This window comes from Ceratosolen solmsi, unplaced genomic scaffold (genome assembly GCF_000503995.2).
Source record: "Ceratosolen solmsi marchali unplaced genomic scaffold, CerSol_1.0 scaffold1, whole genome shotgun sequence".
Classification (NCBI taxonomy): domain Eukaryota; kingdom Metazoa; phylum Arthropoda; class Insecta; order Hymenoptera; family Agaonidae; genus Ceratosolen; species Ceratosolen solmsi.
In genome coordinates, this window is record NW_011948415.1 from 6,163,846 (window position 1) to 6,182,452 (window position 18,607).

The 18,607-nt window shown below is 45.5% G+C and overlaps 1 protein-coding gene across 1 annotated transcript in view; it reads right to left on the minus strand.

Moving 5' to 3' along the window:
• Positions 1–1,141: 1,141 nt before the first annotated feature.
• The window catches only part of LOC105368679 (PR domain zinc finger protein 16), a 40,596-nt gene continuing 23,130 nt past the window's right edge, over positions 1,142–18,607 (minus strand). Inside the window, 6 exon segments of the mRNA XM_011507748.1 lie at positions 1,142–3,025; positions 3,027–3,455; positions 3,541–3,697; positions 6,450–6,555; positions 14,284–14,401; positions 15,978–16,103. Coding sequence (XP_011506050.1) covers positions 1,295–3,025; positions 3,027–3,455; positions 3,541–3,697; positions 6,450–6,555; positions 14,284–14,401; positions 15,978–16,103 — 2,667 coding nt within the window. The 3' untranslated portion in view covers positions 1,142–1,294.

The following is an 18,607-nucleotide window of genomic DNA, read 5'->3' on the forward strand; positions in this document are numbered from 1 at the left end:
TAATCCTTAACGTGTTCCTAGTTACACAGATAAAATTCAGGTGCTTATTGTATTTATAAACTGCAACTATTATATAGTTGAATCACAATAATATCGCACCGAACAATTATAATATATAATTCATTTGTGTCATTTTCCATCCACTAAAATTCAACTCTCTACGCTGCATTTTAAAACTTTCAAATAATATTCACATTTCTATGTATGTATGTATATGCATACGCGTGTGCACGCACACGCGCAAACACACACACAAACGCACACACATAATACACATGTGCATTTATATATATGTATATATATATATACATACATATATATATATATATATATATATATATATGCACATACATACATATATATCTATATATATATATATATATATATATATATATACCTTGGTGCGCGCGTGAGTGCGTGCGTGTGTGCGTCAATAATCATTAAAAATTACGAGGACTTTTTACAAACGTCGTTATATATCGCTTAATATTAAAGATCTGTACATGTCGCAGTCGTTTGTTAATCGCGGATAATTTTACATCTCTCGTTAACCTCTATTATTTATCCATCCAATGCTTTGGCTTCACTTGACTAAGTTAATTTCGAAGAATCTTTCATTCAAGCCAATGGAATTTGATTCAATTTTTAGTCGGCAGCGCGAGCTCGCCATTTCGCTAATAACAACAAAATAACTTAGTCACTAATCGGGAACGAATCGTTTAATTTTTTTCTCTTCCCATCCCCCGCCCGGCCAGCCCAATCGCTCTCTAATCAACAACGAATCTGCATCTGCCAATAATAACACACAGTTAACATTAAATAGAATAAATAATACTCGGATAGAGCGACGAGCATTCATTGGTTGGTTGGTAGGTTGGTTGATTGGTTGGTTGGTTGGTTGGTTGGTTGGTTGGTTGGTTGGTTGATTACTCAGTTGATTGGATAATTGTTTGATTGATTAATTGATTGGTTGTTTGGTTTGGTTGGTTGATTGGTTGGTTGATGCTCGGTTGATTGGATGATTAGTTGATTGATTGATTAATCGCATGATTTGTTGGTTGATTGGTTATTACTTTATTGATTTGTTTGATTGATTGTTTGGATGTTTGGTTGGGTTAGTTGGTTGGTTGGTTGGTTGGTTCGTTGGGTGGCTCGCTCGTTCGCGTCCATCAATCCATTTGTCTGTGCGTCAAATCAATCCCCGTCCCTTCCCCCTCGTTCCGCGATCCAGCGAACTCCAACTTATTAATCGTAGACGACGGTTGGGAGTACCGTCTTCTGGGGTGCGCCTCCACTATGTCGAGATCTCAATCACGGGCTCGGCGGTATTGTTATTGAGGAGTTCGCGCTTGGCGCCAAGCTTAAGCTCGAATTGCTGCCCTGGTGAGGAGGACTCCTTGGGCGAGAGGCCCTCGGGTTGCTCTAGGGGCGAGAGCGCTCCGTCCTCGCTGTCTTCATCCTCCTCGTATTTGGCCTTGGCCCCGACGGGATCTTCGAGGTCGCGCGTCCCGTGATGCACCTCTCGCAGTCTGCTGGGCAGGTAAGCCGGATGGTGGGGTGGTAGGTAGGAGCCGTCACCCCCGTAAGTTACCTTCCCCATGAACGAGCGGATCTCGTCGAAATAGGTGGCCGTCTCCTCGCGATCGTTCTCGTTGCTGCTGTCGGCCGAGTCGGCAACGGAGACGACGCCGCTCCCATCATCGGCCTCGTGCTTCTTCAGGTGACGGTCGAGGTTCGTCTGCTGGCCGAAGCAGCGCTCGCACATGGGGCACTTGAACGGCCGCTGCTTGTCGTGAATGTTGCGCACGTGGCGCTGCAGGTTACTCGAGATGCTGAAGCTGCGCTCGCAGTACTTGCACTTGTAGGGCTGCTCGCCGGTGTGGGTGCGCAGGTGGCGCGTGAGGTTTGCCGAGCGCGGGAAATTCTTTCCGCAGAACTTGCAGGAGTAGCGGTCCTTGATCTTGCCGTGGCCACCGAAGGGCCCGGCGATGCTTGGCGGTTGCTGGCCCAACAGCGGATCCTGGAAAGGCTTGACGCCGGGGAAACCACCGAGAGCCGGCCGCGAGAGTACGTCGTAACCGCTTGGTCGCGGGCCCCCGAGGCCGTTCATGAGGGGCCCGAGGAAGGGTAGCCCGCGCGAGGGTCCGTACGCGGGTAGGGGCTGGAGAAGCCGGTGCTCGCTTGGAAAGCTGGGGAAGGGATTCGAAGGCTTGCGATAGATGGACTCGAGAAAGAGCGGATGTATGGGCCGCGGATAGGCCATGTGCGGCGGCGGTGGTGGGGGTGGTGGCGGGGTCCTAGTCACGGGACTGCTTGGCTCCTTGGTATCGGTGGTCGAAGACGGCGGCGCTAGTGGGGCCTGTAGCGAGGCCGTAGGTCGACTCGCCTCTTCGGATCCGATGATCGGCGGCGAGTACTCGCTCCGTCGCCGCCGCCTCTTGGAGGCTGGCTCGGGCTCCGCTTGCTGCTCCTGCTGCTGTTGCTGTTGCTGAGACTGCTGATGCTGCTGCTGTTGTTGCTGATGCTGTTGTTGCTGGTGTTGCTGGTGTTGCTGGTGTTGCTGCTGCTGTTGTTGTTGTTGTTGTTGTTGATGCTGATGATGTTGGGACTGCTGTTGCTGTGAGTGCTGTTGTTGCTGCAGTTGCTGCGAGTGCTGCTGGGGCGGTGGCGGTGGCGGTGGTGGTGGCGGCGGCAGCTGCTTCGAGTCCGACTTGGACTCGGGCGGGATCCAGCGTCGTCGCGTCTGCACGCGCAGATCAAGCGGCTGCTGAGAATCGGGCTCGACCTCGGAGTCTGGCTCGGTCTCGGGCTCGGGTTGCGCGGGAGGAGGCCGGGCCGGCGAAGGCCTCAGGCTCGAGGTCGCCTCCTCGGCGGCCGCGGGCGAGGGCGAGACCTTGCTGGGTGCCGGGGGCGCGGATGGGGGCACCGGCGGAGCGGGTCCGGGGCCGCGCTCGGGCTCCTCGGCGGCCTTGGGCGGGAAGAGGAGGGGCAGGCCGGGGAGGGTACCCGCACCGCGGGAGAGCGAGGGCCACCGGCGGGTAAAAGGGCAGGGGCTGCCGTGGAAAGAGGAAGGGGTTGTGCTGGGGCTGGGGCTGCGACATACCGGGTACCGGTGGCGGGGGCGGGGGCGTCGAGTCGCAGAAGCGCTTGTGCTTGGAAAGGGAGGTGACGGTGCTGAATTGGGCGCTGCACTTGACGCAGGTGATCTGCATGCGGCATTTGGCGTGCATGCGCTTGTGCCGGCAGAGGTTGGAGAACTGGGTGTAGGACTTGAAGCAGACTTCGCACTGGAAGGGCTTGACGCTGCTGTGGATGTGGGTGTGCTGCTTGAGGCCGGAGCTCGTGGCGAAGGTCTTGCCGCACTCGGTGCAAGCGTGGCTGCGGGCGCCGACGTGCTGGGCCCTGATGTGACGCTGGAGGTTCGAGGGATCGGTGAAGACCTGCGGGTCGTCCGGCTATTAGCGAAAATTTGAATAGGTGGGGCTCGGATTAGAGTGTGGGCTTGTGGAGGGCGCCGGCGACGAGGAGGCGCCTACGTACCTTGGAGCAGTTCTCGCAGGGGTACTTGCGTATGTCGCCGTGAACGATGGCGCGATGCCGGACGAGTAGAGGTCGCCAGGCGTAGCCGCTGGGGCAGCTGGAGCAGCAGTGCTCGCGGGCCGGATACCGGTGGCAGATCACCAGGTGATTGTTGAGCCTGGAACATAAAGAGGTTGGGGGGAATGGTGAATGGTTGGCATTCAAGCCAACCATTCACCATTCCCCCCAACCTCTTTATGTTCCAGGCCCTTCGATGACAATTGGCGGCGAGTCCTGTCCACCTCCCACGTTACGACATAGGATATTTGCTGTGCCGATGATGTTAGACCATGATTTCGAATTATTTCGGATATCTATTCAAATCGTTAATCGGAACGGTGATTTGGAACCGGACTATTTCGATCACATATCGTACGATTACCCAATAATAATGGATTATGTTAGCTAGTGTGGGCGTAATTAGTGTGAAAGGCTAATGCAGCACGTAAGGCAATGGCTGTGCATAATGAAGGAGAGACATAATAGGCTCCTTGGAAGTGTTGACGTTGCGAAGAAAAGAGCTAGCTTTATTTATTTTTTAAAAATTTTTTTATTTATTTATTTATTTATTTATTATTATTATTATTATTATTATTATTATTTAAAACACGATAGATCGTCCACCATTACTTTCAATTCAAGTATCAATGCGTATTATTAATCAGCGCGCGTTGAGATAAAAGAATCGTGTAATAATGACATGTGTAGACGACTGTGCGGCTCGAATCCCCAGCGCTGATGTGCATTTATCGATTGTAGGCAATGATCGGTGGCGCGTGTGCACACTGTAATAAATTTTGAAACGGTTGAATGTTTTTTCGAATTTCGTGTAAAAGACAGAAGAAGAAAAAAGAAAGCAAAAAAAAAAAAAAAGAATGGATTGCGAGAGACGTTTAATGGTGGTAATTGTTGTATAAATGTCGATTTGAGTCTGACCCCTTCCGCCGACTAGCAAATAGGCGACGCAATTGTATAGACTATAAAGAGCGTGACGGATAAGCGAATGTAATCGGTGGATCTATATAAAAGGACAATTGCATGGCAGCTTTTACGAGGCTCGTCCTTACATTGGGCACTTGGGTGCTCATCGGTGCCTCTTCTCCTTGTATATCGAATGCACACGATACGGGGGTGTCAAACATATACGGCACGGCAATTGCTATTGTTACGCTTCATTACTAGAACTTTGCCGTGACGTTCTCGGAAGTCCCATGACAAAGTCATTTACCCGTTGTTAATACAAGTGCTTGCTTCTAGTAATGGGATAGGGGAGGGGGGAGGGGTTTACAGAATTGTATAATTGCAACGAGAAATTATTAATTATTGCAATTATCAATTTTTGCGAATTAGAAATAAAGTTTATTTGTAAGAGAAAAATAATCAAGATCGATTAGACTTTAGGAATGCGCGCACACGACTTCTTTTCCCAATATCGTATCTTGCACATCTACTAGGAATAGATAGCTCGTGCTGGCCAGCTTGAAACAAAAGTAAATCTTGGAGAGAAACCCGAATGTATAATGAAAAATACGCGATAATAGCTAGATCTTCTATCTTGCCAGCATTTGAAGAAAGAAGATGAAGAAGATGAAGAAGGAGTGGGAAGAAGAAGATAATTTCCATTTGTTGCGGCTATTTTTGGCTTAAAGATGTTTCGATAAAGATGCGCCAATAATGTTCATAATGGTTGTAGAGACGGTTTTGAGCAACCAAATTTGCCTGACAATTATCTGACGAAGATTGGTAAGTGTGTAAGTGTGCGTGAGACGTCAGAGGGGAAGAAGAGAGTGGCTCGACGGCGAGAGCGTGAGAAAAGCCGTGGAAGTCGAAAAGACACGAGTCAAGGGGGATTGGAAGCCAAAGCAGGGTCGAACGGAGTGGGTGGCGCCTTTGACTTTGGCTCGTAAGCATTTGACGGGTGCGTAAACGCGCACGCGCCCGCCACGGTTACGGGAAGCTCGCGTGATCAGTCCGCGACACGCGTGCGCGGCTCTCCGTTTCCGATCCCTAGGGCCGATAGTGCCTCCGTCGCCCCTTTCCTTACCCTCTCGTACCTCACCACACCAAGCCGCCGCCTGCAATCAGCGCGGCTAATTAATAATTAACGGGACTTATCGATGCCGTCACATCTACCGATGGCCCGATGTGCTTTCCGAGCCGACCACGATCGTGTCGATCTCCTCCCGCCTCGGTGACTCCCGTTACCTAAGTGACGCCGCTCCATTACAAAAACGAAAGCTTCCAACACACCTGCGGGACCAGCCGATCGCGCCTCTGTCCAGCCGAACAACCCCTGCCCACGTCGAATAATCAACAACAACGATAGGACAACGATTCCTCGGAAAACTCGCGCGGTATCCTTGACAATCATTTCGAAATCCCCTCCCCCTCCCGACACGACCAGCAGCTGGGTCGAACAAATTGACCGCCTCTCGTTACTTCGAGTTAAATATCCAAACTCGATCTCACTGATAATCGTAATAAAAAAAAAAAAATAAAATAATAATAAAAAAAATATATATATATATGCTACCTGCACGCTGACGAAACGACGGCTTTTACTATTAATGAATAAGGCCTTAGTCTGCAATTAAAAGAATATTCGAAAGTCCGTAAAGCCGATTAATTTAGAAATATTAAGCACCTTGTTGTTACAAGCCGGCGATTTGAACAATATTTTACACTGCCATTATTGGCCGTTATTTTGCGTACAATGAGCGATAAAACATTTAACGCTGGTTTTATATAAAACATCGAACGGCACAGCCCCCATAAAATTATTGACATTAAAAGTGAAAGAAAATATAAAAGACGAGGAGTCACGGCAATAATAATGTAAGTGTGTATAAAATAATAATGTTCAAGCTTACACTTCGATATCTTGGAATGGCTTGTCGCAGACCGTACACCTTATTTCCACGTCCTCTTCTTCCTCCCTGTCCTCGTCTGCGTGAGAGGCTCCACTGTGCTGGGAAGCTAGAAATCCAAAAGGGCCTCGTTATCCAGGGCTCGACGTAAGCGCGGCGCGGGCTTGAGCTTGCCGTGCTTGCGGCCCCGGCAGCTTCGTGCCAAGTGCGAGACGCCGGTGCGTTTGCGAATCGCTCGAGTTCGGGGCGCCACGCGGAGCTCCACGATATAGAGCGATCCGACGGAGAACCCGGCGCGACAGATAATAGCGGCGATGCTCCACGACTTTGGCCTCGAGGGGATCGCCGACGACTCCCTGCTCGGTCGACCCGCGAAGACGGCTGACCGGAACCCTCACTCGCCATTGGCTGCGGGGGTCGAGCGACCGTCCGGCCAATCGGCGCCCTCTTACGAGGGGGCAACCCCCTCAACCTCAACCTCATCCTCTTCCTCCTCCTCCGCCCTATCCACCCCCACCCTATTGCCCCTCCCGCGCCATCAACCACCCTCAACCCCTGCGAGGGTACGGCACTCGCAACCCCCCCCCCCCCCCCCCCCCCCCCCCCCCGCACCAACGCTGTAGTCAGGGATACGTCGCTGACGGCGCGGGGGGTCATTACTTACGAGTCGCGTCCCGCCTGTCTCATCGCGCCGCTTCGTCTTTCCTACACCTTCGCTTCCCACACATGGCCGGTGAACATCGCGTGCCGACTCCCGGGCGACCGCTGCGTCCGCCCACCCGCCTGACTTTTGCCTGCAAGCCCGATCGCCTTGAATAACAATCGTGCGAACATTACCAATCCCTTGGCCCTCTTCCTAGTTTTGCCTGCCCGCTTACCTGCCTGCTCGCGCCTGCCTACTTATCTACTTGCCTGTTTGCCCGTTTCCCTGTCTGCTTTCTTCCTCTCTTCCTTTCTTCCTTTCTTCCTTCTTTCCTTCCTTCCTTCCTTCCTTCCTTCCTTCCTTTCTTCCTTCCTTTCTTCCTTCCTTCCTATCTTTATGTCTCTTCTTCTTACTCGCTCGTAACTTTTCATCAACACTTCGTCTTGAATGTTTAACGATCTACTTTTTTCCCTCGCATCAGCTACTTAATAAAATATCCAAGCCTACGTTCCCCATTCGTCTCCACAAGCTCTTTTACCCCTCACTCGCGCTTCTGCTGCTGCAGCTACGTTTTTACTCCACATTCGCGCACTTTACGACAAAACTGACGTCGTCTCTTAACCAATCCAAAACACAGGTGTAATATCCGTCAGAATTTGAGAGTTTAATATGCCATTAGAACTAGCCTCGCAAGCTCTTTAATATCGCGTTAATTCCAAATTTTCGCCAAAAATCGATAAAATTCTCAAGCCTTAAGTTCATAATGGACCGCGGGTCACGACCGGCGCAAGCTCTCAGAAAACACACGCACAATTTCGACAGCCACGAATTGCTTTTCGAGTGTTAATTGCACTCTGATATTAAGTTAAAACAACAATGACTTCTTGCGATGCTGATGTGGAAAAATTCAATATTAAACATTCAAAACGACTCGCCAACATAATGGAATAATATTCCAATAATTAACCCCAGGGACATTACGAAGTCAACGCGCGTTTACTAAACAGTTCTTCGCCAACAGACAATATATTCTTCTAATTGTAGGGACGGGCAAGGGTTGAACGCGTTCGGTGCTCGACGTGAAACTCCGAAGTCTCAAAAGTCGACGGGAAGCAAGAAGAAATATCGTGGCGGGGAGTCGAACGTACAAACGGTAAAATCTAGCGCGTCCCAAACGCCAAGCTAATCGTAAATAAATAACGGGCTGGGGGAAAGTGGGCCGGGACGAGCGGGAAGTGCGCGCGGCCGTGGCTTCCGATCTCGAAGTCAACGGTTATTTAAATCTCCCGGTGCACTTGTCGGGTGGGTCTCCACCACCATATGGCGACCCCCGTACGGGCCGCTCGACCTACCCCCAACGGACCTTCATGGGAACCGGGCAAGAATCAGCCGCGCGAGTCAACTCGTCCGACATTCCACCCCCGTGTTTGCCCTCCTCGCGATCAATTTGCGATGTCAGCGATGTGTCGGCGCACATGCGACGAGTGCGCGCAATCACGAGGCCCATAGCGCACGCGCACGCGACATGGATATTCTAACGACATTTGGACCGCTCTCCAATTAGCATTCATTCCTTCCATACTACGAAATTTTATCATTTTAATAGCCCCCTTCGTTTACTCACGAACACACACACACACACACACACACACACACACACAGACAGACACACACACACACAGACAGACACACACACGCGCGCGCGCGCGCGCACACACACATCACCGTCGATTGATATAAGCAGAAGTGCTTCGTTGGGGCTTTGTATGGGAATTATTCGTCTCTTATTCGACTTTTTTTTGACCTACCTTCGGCATTGCACTCATTGACCCGACTTTTTCTCTATATCTGCCTTATAATATTAACCAATGACAAAAGTCCTTGTCTAAATAAAGGTCTTATATTATCGTGCATCGGCGGCTCATACTCATTCATCCCCAATTATCCATAAAAGCATCGAAGTTGATAAATCAAAAGGATTCCCAAGGTCCGAGCTCGTATGCATACACAGTCCTACAAATTATGCTAATCTACAAACGAATAAGAACTTTTAGCCGCACGAACCTGCGCTACGTAAAGTCAACAGGTGGGATCCAATTCTGACACCCCCTGCGGCCAAGTCAGCTGGCCGTTACATGGGAAAAAGTAACGGAAATTCATCGCTGAATAACTTCACCTTGGAATACACTAATACACTATGCATTTATGTTCTAGATTTGGGTCTTCCTGCTTATTACGACTTAATACGCCCCGAATACGAATATCTGTCACCAGTCCCCAAATACGGCACAGACAATGCGCAAATTGTGTATATTCGTAGTATTAACGATTGTTCCGGATCTTGCATCTTGCAATCTTATACACCTTGAAGATGCGAGATTACGAATGTGAGAGCATCGATCGAAGAAGCTTTCGCCAATGCTGTGTAAGGAGACATCGGCTAATAACTATAGCTACTTCGTAATTAGAGGATGGCAAGAAAAAAGAAAAAAAAAAAATTACAAAGTATTTGAGCAAATGATTAATGTCATGTGGGTAATCAGAAATATTGTGTGAAGGATGCTGTGCGAGAGACTTGAAAATCGGTTGAACGGAATATACGCGCGGCAAATCTATCGCGGTAATCCATGCCAATGCATTCTCTTAAAAGGGCGCTAATATATTTAAAATAAAGGCGAGAAGATGAATGCTGCATAAATTTCATACACATATCTGTTTGTAGATGCGTGAGTAAAGTCACGTGAATGCATCGTGAGCATTACTAGCGGCGTGGTTGAACTAAACGTCAAATAGTCATGTCATTAGAGCGATTCGATGAATCAGATGGGGTTGCGTACCGAAAGAAAGCATCGTAAACGCAGGCGTGCGCCACCCCCTTGGTGAAAAGGAAAAAGTGTCGCGTGCCCTTTTGTGCGGTACCCCTTTTTTTTTTTTTTTACAAACGGGGCGCGCACTCGTGCTTTTTCGCTCGTCGTCTATGAGCCGGCCCCCACACCCCGGTGTTGTACACGCGCGCTAATCGACAATAAGAGTCATAAATTATCGGAAACCCTAATAGAGACGTCCAATGCGCGCGAGATAAACCCAGAGATGCGCCTGCGGACTATTACAAGCTTAACTAGAAAAACTGTAGCGGAAAATCAGCTTCATAACTCATGCTAAACTGCCTCTGACCTCCCCTACCAACGTCCGCGACCGCCTTAAATTATACAAAGCTCGTTTTTTTTTGCATGTTCTTTTTTACACTGTGTCAAATGGCTATTGAGAAGAAAAAAAGAAGAAACTATAAGAATAGAGAAGAAAAACGAGAGTAAAAAACGGACATGCTTTAATGAATCTGCGTGTATGGATGGAAATTATATTACGTGTATGCAGCCGAACTTGAACCGATACGACGTTATGTAATCGAGCCGATAGTCTATATATAATAAGAGATGTAGCAATGTTCGATGCAATTTTAAGGAGAGGGACAAGTTATATACTCCTAATGTGTAAGAGTAAAGTTTGTAATTCAACGAAAAAATAAGTCAATCAACAGAACTTTCACGAAGGGGACAGATGTTTATCTCACACCAAGTGTTGGAACAAAAATCTTGCAGGCATTATCCAAATATATTTGTAATACTCTGTGTATACGTAGGCAAAAAACGGTACTCGTAGAAATAGATAGAGGGAGATATATATGTACATATATACATGGTGAGATAGAGAGAGAGAGAGAGAGAGAGACGTGCGAACAACGACGAATAACCCCGACTGTGTACAAAGGCTCGGTGGCACAATGAGAAGCAGCACATACGAAATATTATATATTTGAGGTTGGCATTTCAATGAGTATACATATCTACATATATGTGTACGAGCATTGGCCTCCGACAGAATGGGAATGAGAGATATGGAGAGAGAGAGAGAGAGAGAGAGAGAGAGAGAGAGAGAGAGAAGCATTCTGCACCCCCGAGAAGGCGCGTGCGCATTAAAGTAGTTCTCTTCTCCAATGTCTGTCCTGCCTATCTCACTCCTACCACTGGGAAAAAAGAGAAATGGAAAAATCCCTTTACGTCGACGCAGATGCCCCGTGTTCTCTCCCTCTCTCCCTCCCTCTCTCTCTCTCTCTCTCTCTCTCTCTCTCTTTCTCCTCCCCTCTCACTGTCTATGTCTATCTACAAGGGTTGCACAATTCGGACAGCCTTTTCCTTTCTCCTTGCTGTTTGACATCATTATTCTTATAACAGTGTCCTAACATCGATTTCATTACAACAGTAACCAACAGCCATTCCTATCTGCAATTTAGTATTCACATGATTTCTTTGTCACCCTAAAAATTAGTTTTTATCTTTTGCCATTTGGTAGCTGCTACCTTCAAACAACTGAAACAATACATTCTTTCTTTCGCCTTTATTGTTGATATTCTGAAGCACCATATAATTTTAATAACAAATTCAAAATTAGACGAACGGCAGAAGGACGCTACATTGTGACAATTCACAAGCCTTTTGTATATTACTTGCGATAGTTATCCAGTTGTTTTCTCTAACTTGTCCTCGATAATGAAAGCCAAATGAAAAAAAGAAAAATTCTTTTGGGCTACAACTAAGGCTGTGATATTTCATCGTAAATGAAACGACCAGGTCGTTCTGTCTCCCTTCGAAGCAGCTATTTAAGCATAAATCGTTTAATTAATTTTAGAAATTTACATTGCCAGCAGGACCGACTTAATTACTACCGTAAGTTCTCCAATAAGATGACTCCTTCGTTAAATTTTAGCATCCGAATGCTTGTCCTTGGATATTGTTCAAAGACAGTTAATAAAATCTTCGAATGAAATAATCGTACGACAATTGGCTTCCGTTACAATTACAAGATCAGAGTATCCAATAAGGAACTAAGCAATGTATGTATCCATATATACACGGGTTCGCTAAATAAATTTCTGATGCAGATAATAATATTCGAGCGAATTATGGATAAATATTTGCCCGGAACTGGTTGCGACCGTTTCCGGTACAGTTACGCTTCACTAGCAGTCGGTGCACGATAATAATTTTAATGAACGAACGCTAAGATAAATAAATTTACTCCTGCTATTTATCGCGCATATTACATATTCCTTCGAAGATTAATTAATACGTTGCTATTGGTTGCAAACGTTATGCGCTGCCAAACACTTGCAATTATTTCAGCTGTTTCGAAGCATTTTACACATATGTTGGAAAAACTTTAGTGATTTTAATTGCCATCACTTGTGTTAATTAGAACAAAAACAAAAACAAAAGAAGAAGAAGAAGACGAAGAAGAAGAACAAGAAGAAGAAGAAGAAGAAGAAGAAGAAGAAGAAGAAGAAGAGGAGGAGGAGGAAGAAAAACCGAGAAAAGGGCACAAATATGGAAATTATTAGTAGCAAAGGCCAGTTATTGCTTAATAATAAATAATAATTTATTAAGATAATTTCCACCAATAACATTGTTAAATTAGAAAATTATCCTTCTATCAACAAACTAATTTAGTATATTTGATTACACTACGATGACATGGTGTTTCCAGATTTAAATAATGAAAGATATTGCGTATATGACCACGGTAAAATGAATAAATACTACGCTCACCTGAGTACTAATTTTGCAAACAGCTTCACGAAAAAAAATGTACAATTTGTTTAATGAACATCGTAAAATGACAAGAGGAGTATAGTCGCGAATGAGAAGTGGTGGAAGAGTGGCGCAGAGCCCAGGGCGCAGCCTCGGGCGAATTAACTTTAACAATAATCCCAGTTTTAATTACTGCGACATCTGGATATCGCATAACCTTTTCCAACTCGACGCTTCACCCCGTAAGCCATCTAAATTGGCGAACTATTTTTGGATATTTGGAAGGAGATAAGTGGCGAGCCAGTGAAACTTTTGCCAGGTGCTAATTTTTTTATGGTTGTAGCGAAATTTTATAAAGGAAACAAAAGCACCAAGACTTTAAATAATTTCATATTTAAGAAATATCTCTCGATATTATTTTCTTTATTTCACGATTATTGCCTTGATGATAACAATTCTTTAATATGACTGTAGCTACAGTAATACATTTAGATGAATTTCCGCGATAAATAACGCTACGAAAATATTATTTAAAAAAAAAAAAAAAAAAAAAAACTTATAAACGCGCGTTGCTTAATTTAAATTTATTTTCAACGAGTATTAAAAATGATAACGCCACTGAGCATTGAATTACAATTAACAATTGTTTGTTTCTTCCAGTATCTTTCACGTGCTTCATTATTAATTTTAAATGCTGTTATTAATAAATTTAGTGAAAAATGTACGCAAATTTTGAAAATAATCTTAACCTGGCTGACTTCATCCGACATCTCTAATATCGGAAACCTCGATAAGCCCAATAGTCAATGTGTCGTAAATTTTCTATTGAAATTGTCCTACTTTTTTACGGTTTCGACAAAATTTATGAAAAGAGTCCCCAATTTCCCCAAGCCTTCGGCGCGATTATCCCGTCATTTGAAATAGAATAATACTACGATCGCGGCCGAAGAAGCAAGATAAATTTGTCGCGATAGAGGAGCGAGGAAGAAAGCAGCTCTCACTTTATACCCAAACAATGAGCATCATTTCTCTCATCAGATTGGTAAGCGATAGCTGCAGCCTTCCGTGTGTCGACGGTATAAAATAATAATAATAATAATAATAATAATAATAATAATAATAATAATAATAATAATAATAATAATAATAATAATAATAATAATAACAACAATAACAATAACAATAATAACAACAATAATAATAATAGTAATAATAATAGTAATAATAACAATAAAAAAGGGAGAAAGAAAAAAAGAAGAAAAAAAAAATCTCCGGGTGTCGAATAAAGGGAAAGCGTGGAGAAAAACGCGGACGATCGGGAGGACAATAACGGCAATAACGTGACCGAAAATGTGTGCCCCCAACGAGCCGGATAAACATCGCGATAATCGCGACGGGCGACTTGCCGCGCTCGTTGACCGTTCAGGGGGTCAATATTCAACGGCCGGCCAGGTGAATCACGCCCGAGTCACGCATCCGTGACGGCCAACGCACCTAAAGGCGCGTTCGAGCCGTTCCAAGAGTCACGACGATCGCGGCTTCCCCTTCGCAGGAGATTTCGTAGGAGCTCGGCGCGCGCTCTGCACCTGACGTACTTTAACGAACTTACCGTATTCGCTTGTGTTCTCGTCCTCGTTGTTCAGGCGCCTCTGCTGGACGAACGGCTCGAGGAAACCCGAGAGCAGCTCCTCCCTCGTTGCTATGTTGCGAACTGCCTCGAAGTACGTCTGCACACAAATCGAGTCGTTCCATCAAAGACAATTGCTTCTCAAGTCAATTAATTACACTTACGTACTACGTACATTTTGCGCGTATTATGTAAGAACTTTGGCGACAATCGGCCGTCCCATTGATACCAAAAGCGTCATACCGACGTGAAATTACGTCTCATTGGAGAGACGGCCAATTAGAAAGTCTGAGTAGTAGTAATGGGTAAGGTGAGGAGACATTACCGAAAAACTTTACGGCCGAAAACAATTATCAAACATGTGTTTGAGTTTTTAAGTTTTTTTTGAATTTTTAAGCTCATCCTCATAGTTTTCATTTGAAAATATGTTTCTTAACGAACATTTCAATCATCTCCGCTCATAATATACTTATTTACTAGTTTGACAATTTTGTAAGGAAAAATGAAATTATTTAAAGGATTGCCAAACTACCAAATTGAGCATACGTATGCAGAAATTGTTGCAAGTACTAAATTAACACGTAATAAATAGGGAATTATATGTAGCAAGTAAATAATAATAGTAATTCAATTTAAGAAATGGATAGATAAGTAAGTATGTAAGTAGATAGATAGATAAGTAGATAAGTAGATAGGTAGGTAGATAGGTAGATAGGTAGATTGGTGGGTAGGTAGGTAGGTAGGTAGGTAGGTAGGTAGGTAGGTAGGTAGGTAGGTAGGTAGATAGGTTATTTAGGTAGTTAGGTAGTTAGGTAGTTAGATAGATAAACGGGCAAATAGATAGATAATCAGATAGATAAATAGCTGGGTAATAATTGAGCTAATAAATAAGCCGGAACAAATTTATATTTCAATGAAGGAAAATTTCTCAATGATTATGAACAACAAATTGATAAAATTGTTTACGTGGAAAAGATATATAAATTGGACTAGCTGTACGTACGAGGCTGGAAAGACATCCGCTTCATATATTTTACCCAAGTCGAACGATATCAGGAAGTCGTCCATCGCGGGGGGTTTGAAACAGTTTATATAGGATGTTCATTCCACCAGAACACGAACAGCATATGTTAAATCAGTTAAAATCGTTTCAACGATCATTCGTCGTTTTAAAACTGCAGAGTCTCGAGCGCACGAAATCATTATTTTATTGTATGTTTTTTTTTTCGGGGGTTTTTTCTTTCTTTTCTCCCCTCCCCTCCATACAACTGACGTTCATACGACGAATAGAAACATAACGTCAGTTGCGTTTTGACTCGCTACTTACTTCCGTAACAGTTTGCAAATTACATTATCGAATGTAAAAAGCACTTTAAGCCACCCCCAAATGTCAATAATTGATTTTATTGTAATTTCTGCTTTATTCATTTGTTTTTAATCAGCCCAAATACAATAATTATATTCATTTACCATATATTTGCCAAACTTTTGCGAGAACTGTACGTATGAGCAAGCAAATTGTTTGCTCACAAAGCTGAACATAATCATACGGGATATTATTCAGACCAATAATAATTGCCTACAGAAGTCAAAAAGGTTCCATTCTCAGAAACTCCCTAAGTAACGAACTATAACATATTGGTAAGTAGAAAATGAAATAATGAAAACGATCTTACATTTCCATCTTTGTCTTTAATTTTGCGCACATTCACTTCATCAGGATTCGTTGCAATCCGGATTAATTTTAACCAGTCCTTTGATTCTTCAAACGATTCCCGAGCTAATTTCCATACGTATAGCATCTGAAAACAACATTTATAATATATAGCTTTGCTGCACTTTCTTTAATTTTCATTAAAATCTAGGAAAGCTTAATGCCTAAAGCCCTGGCAGTGCTTTAATAACGATGACTATGCGTAGCTTGCTTTTCGCGATACAAAACCATCGAATTCGCGGCTCTTAGCATTAAAAGCGCACTGTCGACGAAAGCAGAAAAACAACTGACATTAATAGGACGACTTTGTGAAGAAGAGCACATGAATTATATTGAACATCGATCGATTATCCATTCATAAACAAGCGGTCCAACATCGTCGAGCGTCGTTTGGTACAAGCGATCTAGCTTTCCCAACCTAGAACCATCGAAACTATCCGAGAATTCATCGATACGGGGAGATTAACGCTCCCGCATCCGGCCGCAAGAGTCCACATGGAAGAAGAACAAGGAAAAGCTTCCGCGTGAATGCGGCACTCGGTTATACACGCAGCCCGAGCACAAATTAAATTTAACGACATAAGAAGATGAATGTAACTCCCGGGACACGGGACATTGCGCCCGAGAGACACTTGACTCGCATCCACGTCCGTTCCCACCCCGGCGCGGCTAATTTCAGCGTTTCTCGCCTGTAGCGCGCGCGCGCGGGCAAGTGATTCTTCGGGCTGTCTCTCGGCTTCCTCGTCTCCACCTCCTCGCGACGCATGGCCAGCCAAGCGTTTCGCCCCCGGCACTTACCGCCTCTCGCGCCAACCCCAGGTTGCCCTCCTCGTGGTGCTGCGGTTGCGCTTAGCCCTCGGCTCAGCCCCCATCCCTTTCCCGGACCTCGATCCTGCCATCCACGCGCATCCCCGAGACCCGAGATGGATGCGAGAACGAATCGATGACGCTCGCTTGGCTTGCCGAAGAACATTATTGCGTCTCACGCCCACCAATTGCTCTCGATATGCGTGCACTTATTTGTTATGCGGTAATGACCCAGACCGAAGTTTCCTTGCTACAGGGATCCCTATTGTTTTGAAATTACCTCCCTTTCTTGAGGGCTTGTGCGCAAAAAAAAAAGAATAAATAAATAAATAAATAAATAAAAGAAGAAAAAAAAGCAACGAAGAAAAGAACGAGAAAAGCGACGATAAACAGGACCGACACTTTTATTGAAATAGATATGCGGGAGATATGGACACCTTGCGTGTTACTAACGCCCTAAAAACAATCTCTTTATTAAATAAGGACCTGCGATTGAAGGCGTCAACTTGATTTAGCGCAACCTTTATAAACACGCTGCGCAGATAATATTGTAAAAATAAACCAATATGTGTAAACAGTGCGAAGATCAGCCGTTAGTGGGGCGCGATTCAATGGCCGATGATAATCCATCATATAACCTGCCGGAATTTCCGAGATAAACGAGGATCTCGTTTATAAGCATTGTAAAATCTAGACTTTCACGCGTTCCTCGAGCGCATAATGCGCGTCGTAATACGTGTCATAATATACGCGCGGCCCGATGCCGAATGAACAACGAGAGAGGCCCGGCTATGGGCCCGAATTCCACTGTCCCTGTGTAAGCAAATTTGAGGGCGCCTTGGAGGATAAAGAAGCAAGTAAAACGATCCCCTACTAGACCCGAGAAGGACGCACGAGTGTTTGCAAAGCGTATCGAGATAGTCTTCGAACGTCCTTCTCACCGGACAGGTGCTCCAGCAGGTGAATAGCGGATAATGTCGGAGGGAGGAGGAGCGATAATAAAACAGCAGAAGGAAATGCAAAGAGATATCACTTGTTTTCATCCTCCCTTCTTAGTGGAGAACGAACAGGACGACTCGCCGAGGACGTAGCAGCTGCGAAGAACGTCTCGAGCTACGGCTCCGAGAACCTGCATCGTCGAAGGGAGAAGGTCCTTAAGGCCGTGCAATCGTACTATCATTAAATGACCCGCGCAGCTCGATAACGCTAAGCTCACGAGTACGCTCGGCAAACAATAAGTGGGCAAACAATTATTTACGATTATTAACGAGCAGCCACGTGTTTCGTAGGAACGGCGATTCGTACGAATTCGGCAGATTGTGTGCGCGGAAGGACTCGTAAACCGCGACGCATTGCTCAAATAATCCAATGCGAGCGTTAGTCAGAGGGCAGCAGCGAAGGATTCACGTGCCGCGTGAAACGCGAATTCCATTCATGCGAGCCTCCGTCTCCGCCTCCGCCTAACCCCGACTGCTCCCCCCTCCCTCCCTACCTCACCCACCCACTGATCATACGACGGTGTGAAAAGTCCGCGTGAATGGGTCGAGAGAGTCTATCGAGAACGCAGCCGAATATCTTAGGCTTGTGGGGTGAGGGGCAGCGCTTCGGGAAAGGCGCCTTTTTCTTATATAATAGCCGCGGCTTTTTGTTCGCGAGGCGAAAAATGCAGTTTGCTGGCGGACGCCCGCGGCGCAATAATCCGGATCGCGCGAAAAACCCGCAGGACCTTTTCAGGGCAAGCTCGTGAAAACATGGGGATGAGCCGCTTGGCTCGGAGGACACTTT